The sequence below is a fragment of the Gavialis gangeticus genome, unplaced genomic scaffold (genome assembly GCF_001723915.1).
Source record: "Gavialis gangeticus isolate Ggan-Ray unplaced genomic scaffold, GavGan_comp1, whole genome shotgun sequence".
Lineage (NCBI taxonomy): Eukaryota > Metazoa > Chordata > Crocodylia > Gavialidae > Gavialis > Gavialis gangeticus.
Window position 1 is genome coordinate 36,108,283 of NW_017729022.1, and position 10,110 is coordinate 36,118,392.

General features: G+C 40.7%; 1 protein-coding gene across 1 annotated transcript in view; it reads right to left on the reverse strand.

The window, feature by feature from the left end:
* The window catches only part of PAWR (pro-apoptotic WT1 regulator), a 199,452-nt gene that overhangs the window by 27,835 nt on the left and 161,507 nt on the right, over positions 1–10,110 (reverse strand). Inside the window, exon 4 of the mRNA XM_019515790.1 lies at positions 2,846–2,880. Within this exon, the coding sequence (XP_019371335.1) occupies positions 2,846–2,880 (35 nt within the window). The remainder of the gene's footprint in view (positions 1–2,845; positions 2,881–10,110) is intronic.

Here is a 10,110-nt window from a genome sequence, read left to right on the forward strand (position 1 = left end):
CATCCCAGTGCCGGGTGCCCTGGAAGGAGTCCCTGCTGGGCAAAGTGGGGTGCGGGTGGGTAGGTAGCCCCGCTGCTTACCCCTCCCCAGCACTGGTGGCCAGTGGGTGCAGGCTGGCAGGGGCATCGCGGCAGGGGAACAATGAGGCTGGGAGGAGCTGATGACTTCTCTGGCAGAGCCCACGTGGTGTCTTGCTGGGAGCAGCCCAGCCAGGGCTGGCAGGAGCGCAGGGTCTGGGCTGGCAGGGCTCAGGGTGGGGCTGCAAGAAAGCGGGGTCTGGGCCAGCAGCTGTTGTGAAACCAATTATCTTTATTTACATTAAATCCAAAAAGGAAATGGGTTTCGCTTAACGCTGTTTCACCTAGTGCTCGGCTTTTCCGGAACCAATTAAGAGCGTTAAGCAGGGGTTGCCTGCATTAAGAGTCCAGAAAGTTGACCTGGATAATGTCCCTGTCAATACAATCTCAAAGAAAAGCTTTTCTACCATTGTAACCTAAGAGCTCAATTAGAAAAAAGGACAGTCGCTGCACCCATTGTAACCTAAGAGCTCATCCTTGACAAGTAATACAATCTGTGTTATTACTAACTGAGCCTCTAGATCTCCTGGGAACCCCAAATCTACACAAACTGAGAATACAGGGAAACTATCATCTGCTCTCAATGTCCCTTCTGCTGGACATAGGAAGATTCAAAGTAGCTGCTTTTTTGAAGGCAGAGAGGACAAGATCTGGAAGGGGGACTGGAAGCTGAGAGACAGGAAAAGATGGCAGGTGGAGACAGAAGACAGAGACCAGAAGCCAGAACAGTGTATAAAGAAAAAAACCACTGGAAATCTTAGGATGGTAGGGAGGGAGAGAAACTCCCTTGCTCAACCTTAATTTAGCTTCTTTGGCATATGTACTCTGATGCAGTGTTTCATTAGATTATTGCTTTTTTACAGAATTCCTACCGTATTCAGGCACAGAATAATTTTGCCTGGGGAGAACCAGGATTATATGCTGAAAGAAACTCTTTGTCTATGGAGATTCAGCTTCATTTTAGAGGAAGTTTGATACTGTTTTGTGAATGAGGCAGCCAGGGGACTGCAGGAGAAGGAAGGACCATCTCCCTGGTTATGGCAGCTGAGAGCTACCCTGGATAACTGGATTTTATCCCTGCTTCTGGCACAGGGGCCAAATGTGGTATGGACCAATCTGTTAAAATTATTAATGTCCTTTTCACAGGTGGTTACTAACTGAACGGTTGACTTCAGTCAATGGGTCTGACTTATTGATATGCTGCACATTCATGACATCAACTGAAGTCAACAGGACTTGGGGTTTGAGCACCTGAAGTGCTTCATAATGTTAAGTAGCCTGAAAAATCAGGTTCTGGATGCCTTAAATTAGAGACCAAAATTACGACATTTAATTTATTTGTGCCTCAGTTCCTCTGGAATGTGTTACAGAAATTACCATGTGTAAAATAATTATAATTATTTTGGGCGGGGGGCTGGACTCGATGATCTTCCGAGGTCCCTTCCAGTCCTAATATCTATGAAATCTATGAAATAATATCTTCTCATCTAGTATTGTGAAAACAAATTCCTTAATATTTTTGAAGAAATCAGATAATATGCAATGAGCCTGATAAATAACCCAATACAAAAATGATTAATTTTGTCTTCAGAATAGGCGCATAAATAGTATCCATTAATCTTAGTACAGGACCACAAATTGGACAAAATTGCTGCTCAGTAAATGAGCACAATCTTCATTGTGCATTGAATGAGGCAAAGGACCCATGAAAAGAATATTTTGTGATCCTGCAATTCAAAACCACCAAAAAGCATAAACAAAGAGGGCTAAATTAAGTTACATTTCATAACTTTAGTCATATAACTTACATCAAAACATACATTAGTAATACCAAGATATATTGTATGATAACACTTGGTAAAGATCAGGGGTGTCCAACTGGATGTGGCCAGTGGAGCCCTGCCAGTCGGCCCCTAGTGCTGCCCCTGGGTCTCAGCAGACCCACATGGGGCATGGGCGGGCACATGCAATGCAGATCCTAGAGTGGCTGGAATTGACACCATGTGAAATGCAGTCCAATCAAGGGCATGTAGTGCACATCCAGAGTGGGCACTGTGCTATACATGGTGCCTATTCCAGCCAGACTGTGCCACACGGCTCCTGCTCTAAGATGTCTGCCACGCACAGTGCCCACACCAGCAGCTCCATGAATGAACCACACATAGTGGTTGCTCCAACCAGTCTGGGACCTGCGCTACACAAGTCTTTTCTCAAAAGGCTACTTTGCTCAAAAGCATGTGCTGTAATAAGCGATCAGTGACTCGAGAACAGAATTTGGAGTTCCATACTTTCTAGGGAAAGAAGACAATGCCAAAACAGCACACAGAAAATAGCCTCTAAACCTGAGATAGGATCAAAGCACATAGTAATGTATTGACACTAGCAGGGATAACAAGGAACTCATCTTCATGTGCTAAGCCTCCAAGTTTGGCAGTTCACATACATGCACGTTCCATGTGCTTGAGAAGGGGTAGCTCCTAATTTACTTAAGGCAAAAATCAGTATCAGGTTTGGTGGAAAATGCCAGAGAAAGAACAATTCTCCTAACAATCAGACAAATGTTACTTACAGTATCTTAGTTAGTTGCTTATGAGATGGCAAGAAAGAGAGGATTCAAGATTATTGCATCTACTGCTCAGATCCTAGAACACCAGAATATACTATCCACAGGCAAGGAAAATAGACTCACTGCCTTCAAATACTATATAAGCATAAATGAGTGTCATATGATTTTAGACAGATCTGTTTAAAAGTTTAAGGTCCTTTACCTTTTATATCGGCTTGAAACCATCCTAGAGGAGTCCTAAAAAAAAGAAAACAAAAACAAATTAGCTAACCTTTGTCTCTTTAATAAAATACTAATGCTCATATAACATATGACCGTGTTAATGATAAGCAAAATCACAATAAATTCACACTCCCAGATTTCTCAAAAAAACAAACCAAACCAGATCCTTGTCCCACTAAGCCATTTGAAAGGTTTTGGGCGATGGGGTCTACCACCAGGATACTTTGCCACTTCTTGTGAATCTTCCATATTAGCTTCTGTTTAATAAGTGTCTTATACCCTTTCAGCAGCAAATGTTTCCATCACTATATGGAAGAGCTCTGCATTTAACAAGGATAGTATCACAATGATCACTGATGTGCAGACTGGATTTAAATACATACATATTTTTTTGTAAGCCAACTGGTTGCTTTTTGACCTACTGCTGTGCACTAAACAGAGGTTCACTGAACTATCAACAATGCCACCTAGGTCATGTTTTCCTAACTTATATATACCATTTATTTATTCAATTTACATGTTACCCTTCCCAACAAAGGCTTAAGAAAACAGAGTAACTTAAAAAGCAATGAGATTAAAAAAAAAAAAAAAAAAACAACTTACAACAAAAGAATGAAAACAAAGAGAACTGGGGCATCAGGACAAAACAGAGACCCCCTAAACAACATCCATTCCTACTTCAGGAGTGGCACCAGGACAGGGGTGGGGGGCACTTATCTCTGGGGATATTTGCCTTGTTTGGCTCACTGCCTACCTACCTGTGCCTGCCTTGCTGCTTGTTTCTGCGATATACATTGCCAGCACAGAGCAATGTGTCATAGAGCACAAGACATTCTGGGAATCATGGTTTTGTAGAGCAATAGTGAAGTTTGGAGACCTAACACCCATATTTTGCCACTGAATTCAAATTTATTTATTTGTCTTGCTCTCTGGACATGGCAAGCAAAAAATGGTGTGAAAGACTCTCCCCCCCTCTCTCAAGCAACAGCAAAGTCCACCGTCAACCCCGAGAACTAGACTTCCCAGAATTTCCAGCGCCAGCCTTGCCCTCTGCCTGCCTCTCTGCTCTGGGACAGCTGCCCAGGGCACATTTTTCCCTCTGGTTATGTGCTGCTGGCAACCCATCCCCATCAGAAGGAGGTGTGGCTACCATGTTCTGTATCTGTCACAGTTTCTGTCTGGACAGTTTTCAAGGGCAGCCCTATGTAGAGCACATTACAGTAATCTAGCCTTCAAGTTATGAAGGCATAGATAATGATGGCCAGATCAGAGTCAGAAAGAAAGGGCTGCAGCTTTCTCACCAGATGGAGTTTGTGAATAAGGCACTCCCAGCTACTACTGCCACCTGAAGATCCAGGTGAAGCAGAGGATCGAGAAGCACCCCAAAGCTGCAGACCAGAGTGACAAGAGAAGACTAAACCCCAACGCTGAAATGTGCCCCAATCCTCTCTCAGGTCAAGTGGTCTGCCCATCACCAGCATCTCTGTCTTATTTGGAATCAATTTAAATTGGTTCACCTACGTCCAGTTCCCAACTGCAGCCAGCCACTGGGAAAGGACTGAGACTGTAGGGTCAAGGTCAGAAGAGAGGGAGCGGCAGAGCTGGATATCACCACCTAATCTCACTCTGCAGCCTCATATACGCATTGAACAGGAGGCATGGTGACAAGATGAGCCATATGGGACCCATCAGGAAATGTCCCATGGGAACGTCAAGCACTTGCCATCACCCTCAGGGATCTCCTTGCCAGGAAAGAGACTTCAGGATAGCAGCATTCTCTTCAAGCAGTCCCAGGATTCAAAATGTTACATTTATTTATCAGATCTTTCAATTAATCTAATTTTACGGATTTTTTTAAATCGCTGCAGCAATCAGGTTAGATGCTTATGTTTTAGTAGCTTAAGACTTGCAACAAGCACACTGATTATACTGATGAATGGATCAATTGGGGCAAACAGCTTATAAAAATAAGTATACAATCATTTTATGTTATAAACAAAAAAATCAGGTGACCTTTTAGGAGAAAAAATATTCAGAAATACAGCAAAAAAAATAACTCAGTCTTACCTGCCCCATAAAGAGATCTTTAAAAAAAATTGCAGGCTCATTCCTTGAGCACTGTATTAACTGACAGGAGAAAAAAAATGTATTTTTTTTATATCGTTTAACAACTGTGTGTGAATTTAGAAAACTTCATAGAAACCTGTATCCTTTGTGGCTCAGTGCTCTTTGGTCTCACTTCCTTTTATCTAAGAAGTTACATAAATCAAACTCATTCACCTTTTCCTAATTTTGAAAAATCACGTATTACTAATCTATTTTGCCACAGTGCAGAGGGATTTATAAAGAGAAAAAAAGAAAACAAAGCAGCAATAGGTGCAGATGTTGCATTTAATCTGTTACAGTACCTGTAATGAAAACTAATGCATTAAGTAAAATAAGAAATAATAAAAGGGAAACCTCCTATGAATGAAAGTACATCAGTATCTAGATGCCATGTTCAAAATACCAAGTTTAAAGAATATGTTGCACAGAAACATTAAAATGCCTTCAAACTTGTAAAAAAAATATTACCTAAGATAGTTAAGGTAATCCTACTAATATCTCATGGGAACTTCTGAAGAAAATGAAGATAAAATATTATTTTAATCAAAAGCAAAGCAGCTTTGAAGAGAAAAATAAGGTTAAAAAGGCAGGAAACAATGTATGAAAGAAACAGCTAAGCATCTGAAAAGGATGTCAAATGCAAATGAACTTCATTGCTAGATAACAGTGAAGTGTGAAAAATGACACCTATCCATTTTATCAATGATAATTTAAAGATAAGAGTTCATCCACAAAACAGCAATATTAGTTTCTCCCCTTTTAAGAAGCCAATGAAAGGCCTTCAAAACTGCACTATTAAGGGCATAAAGTCTTACTAAATGTATTAAGCCAAAGATTATATAAAAAGCATGATCTTGTTATAGTACGTTTATGTCCCATAGTAAGTGACAATTAAGTGCTAAAAGTGAGACTTCCATCTCAAATACTTGTAGTAGAGAACGCAAAGAAGAATTTTTGCAACTATTTGAGTTGGTCTAATAAAAGATATCAGATTTACCCAAAGAACCTTGTCTGCCTATAGTAGAAAGTGACCTTTTTACTTTAGAAAATTATTTCCATTTTAGCAGTATATGCTGAACAATCCCAATAGGAAGTAAAGTCTTCAAAGCTGTTGGAAGTTGTTGGAATTGCTGCATGCACCACAGTGGGAAAGTGGTGAGAAATGGCAGGAGAAAGCTACAGAGGCCAGGTCTCCTTGGACCTAAGCTGGGCTCTTTTAGCCCGTGGCTTCAAAAAGTTGCCAGCAGCTGTTGTGAAGTGTTTTGTCTGCTTCCTCTTTCTTTTCAGTATCCCTACATTTAACTGAAGTTTTGACAGACTTTTTGTATCAGCACCCAAGTACTGCAGAATCCATGCATCTCATCATAAAATTCAGGTCTATTTCTATACAAGGTAAGAGTATCTTGGCCAAGGCTATCCTTACCTAGCAAATACAGATTTCCCATGAACAATAAAAGCTACAAATGTAATGCTCAATATAAGTACTTTTGAAGGTTTCTCTAGTTCAGTTTTCAATGTGAAAGATTAATGTAAATTAGACCTCTGGCAGACATTACAAATAAAATGTGATTAACTTGTTAATTGTGCCATAAACAGTAACCCTGCCACATGTTCAATGGCATGACAAAACAGGAAACCAGTCACAAAAACATTCCACATACAATTGTTAGTTCCATCCTCGGGACCACACAGGAATCTGGACCAGCTGCAATGAGCTCCCAGGGCTGGGGCGGACAGTCCCGCCTGGGACCGTGGAACCAGCTTTGATGTACTTCTTGAGCTATGGCTGACATTCAGCTGATTTTCAGTTTAAGGACTGTGGGCATCTGAAGCTGGCTCTGATACATTTCTAGGGCTGGAACCAACAAGCAGCTGATTGCTGGTCCTGGCCCTGGGACTGCTTGGGGTTAGCTGGGTGATGGGCACCCAGCATACAAACGCTGGTCCAGGGGATGCAATTGTTGGGATCAGGGTTCGGATCCTATCTCATCTTTCAGTGAAAGTGTGCCAGGGGCCTTAGAACAATCGCACCAGATACCACAAGTTAGAATACACTATTAAAAGCAGGAAATACCCTGGATTCTTAGTAATTAAGATTTCTTGAACATTTTCCTTCCAAATACTCTGCTTCCAAGAGTAGCAAGCCTGAGCATGAACTTTTATTTGGGCATAGCAGTTTCAGGATTTGGAACTACTGTCAATCAGAATTTTCATCTCAGCTATTGTTTTTTTTACAAACCTCATTCTAGCGCTGGGCACAGGCTCTCTTCCAAGTCTAAAATGCCTGAGCTTGGTGGCATTTAGGGTGTTTTAATCTGACATAGAACTTAAACAAAACTGTTGTTTTTCCATGGGAACAGCTATGTAAACAGTGTAAAATTGTAGTGACAGATCTCAACTACATGGTCATGAGTGACTACATCAGTCTACTTGTGTTTTATCTCCTCTAGGACTCTTCTTTTAGAAAGCCAAATATGTTGTACACCCTCATTTTCCATTAAACCATAGTTAGAAAACTCCAAGAATTTACACAGAACTTACTGGACAATAGTATTCAAAGAAGCCAATGGTTTAAAATGGAAAAAGGTTTCATTTCGACTATTCCAACACTGGCAATAATCTGGTAATTTACATGATTCCCTACATGCCCTATTATGAGATGCTTGAAAAAGTTAACACCTATCTTCCTGCTTATTCATGCAGTCCCCCTTGTTTCTTGGTAATGTAAATTAATGGAGCCACAGTTTGAACTTGTAGGAACATGGACACTTCAGGTACTAGTATGTGTTAACAGCATGGTTTTACATAAGCAATCTGCTCTAACTGCAGTTAAAATTAACTATTTTTTAACTGCAGAAAAATGTTTAAAGAACGTGTTAATGAATAAGCACAAGAATCACTATACCAGTGATTCTCAGTCTTTTTAGACTCAAGGCATCCTTTGTCAGACTTGAGGCACTCCTCCTTAGCCTTCTGCGAACTGAGTGGAACTCCTTTAGAAACTAATTTATTTATTACAGTGCTTACCTCCTTGCAGGGTGTCACGGGAACACCTAGGCAGGAAGAACATGAGCCTACCCTCATATGCTTACATCCTTACACCTGAAGCCTGAGCCTGTCCTTATCTGCTTATCTCCTCACATTTCCTATGGCACCCTTCAAAAACACTCATTGCACCCCGGTATGCCCCATCACCCTGGTTGAGAATCACTGAAGCAGATTAAAGAAAGTCATCATACATAATTATGATGTTAGGTAATACATTTTAACTAACATGTTTTTGAAAACTAGTGTAGACTTAATTTACCATCTTTATTTACCAAGCTCTGGTAGCTAGACAACTCCCTTAGCTATAACAAATTACTCATTTTTTTGTAATCTATGCGTGGCTCAAGGGCAGAGGCTAGATGACCCAGTAACTGGGAAGAAAGTTAATCAAAGTTATTTAGAAAGAAAGAAAGCAAACAGCTTTAATTACTTAGGCTAACCATAACATTTATTCTTAAAAGATGTTGCAAGTTGCAACAAAATGAAGCTTGAGACAGAAGCAATTTCAAAAGCATCTCTTTCAAGTAAGGTATACATGTGAAAGTGTTTGATTTAAAACCTGGATTAAGAATGGAGGTTATAGTTATCCATAAAAGTAATACATTTTCCTGATATAAAATAAGCTACTGTTGCAGATGGCTTTTTTACATTTATCTCTTTCTCTGTTGCCAGCAATTGTACCTCCCCTTTTTGTTCAGTCAGTCTTTCCCAGGTACTTATACTCTTCCAGTCATCTTTTCTACAGAGATTTTTTAAGGCTCTTAGATGAGTTTATCTTTATTGTTTTTGAAATTGGCTGAACTACTTTATTGAGTTACTCAATGTCTTACAGATTAAAATGAACTAAAAAAATTAAAACTCACAGCCAGGCACCACACTAAAAGTATATAAACCAGCAGTTTAAAACACTATTTTTGTTCATGCTTAATAAAGGAATGGGGTAAAAACAATGGCAGTTTTATATAAGGTACTGATAGAAGTGGTGTTGTATGAAGGACTTGCAGCCTGAAAGTATTTTATAGTTTGCTGTAATTGTCTATATTTACTTCCCTTTCCTTTTTTAAATTTCTTCAGGAAAGAATAGAATGCTAACCTTAAAAACAAAAAATCAACAGTATAACACTAAAATGTTTTTTCTTGATACCCATTCTCTCTCTCTGGCTATAGGTATTATAAATGTTTTTAAAGAACTTTTACCAAATAGTTTGGGAAATATGTGGAGTCACTTCCTAACATCCATGAAATGCATCTTATAATAGAATTGCACGTATTTGTATCTCCCTGATGTTCTTTGGATTAATAAATCAAGTCAAAGATCCTCCTGAGCCTAACAGCCTTTGGGCTCATGCAGTTAAGATACACCAGTTTCTGTAGCTAACACCACAAAGAGTAATTTGGCTAGTGTCATATCCAGCTGCCTTTGACTCCACTGCCTGAATGACTAGGCACCCATTTACAGCTGGATCATCTGGGGGTGAACTCTGAGATGAGTCCAGGGCAGGATTTGAAGTCATGGTATCTGGCATCACAGTTCTGTTTAACTCAGGGGCCAGCAACTTTTTTGGGCAGACTGCCAAAAACACCTGCAACCTCAACCTGTAAGATGTTGGTGTGCCAGGGTGGGCAGTGTGGGAGCTGCAAAGGACCAAATCTTTATTGTGGCAGTGCAGCTTGGGCCCTTCCTTGCTGTCTGCCCCAAGGTACATGCACCCACCATGGAGCCCAGGCTGCTCGCAGCAAGGAGGCTGCAAGCAGCTGCACTGGGGTCTGTGGAGCCCCAGCCTGATTCATTGTTGGTGGCAGGAACATGTGCACTTTGAGGTGGATGGCAGGAAAGATGCTGGGGCTACACTGCCACAACAAGGACTGGGTCCCTTGTGGCTCCCCCGCCGTCTGCCCCCATGCACACATGCCGAGCAAAAACCCTTCACGTATCATGCTCTGGCAAAAGTGCCAGGGGTTGCCTACCCCTGTTTTAATTGCTATATGCACCATGACATAGCTTTACAAAGTCTGCAGGGCAATTTTAGAACACTCATCAGAATACTCATTTTAACAGTTTTTGGTTTTAGCTTTTTTGGGGGGGGGGGG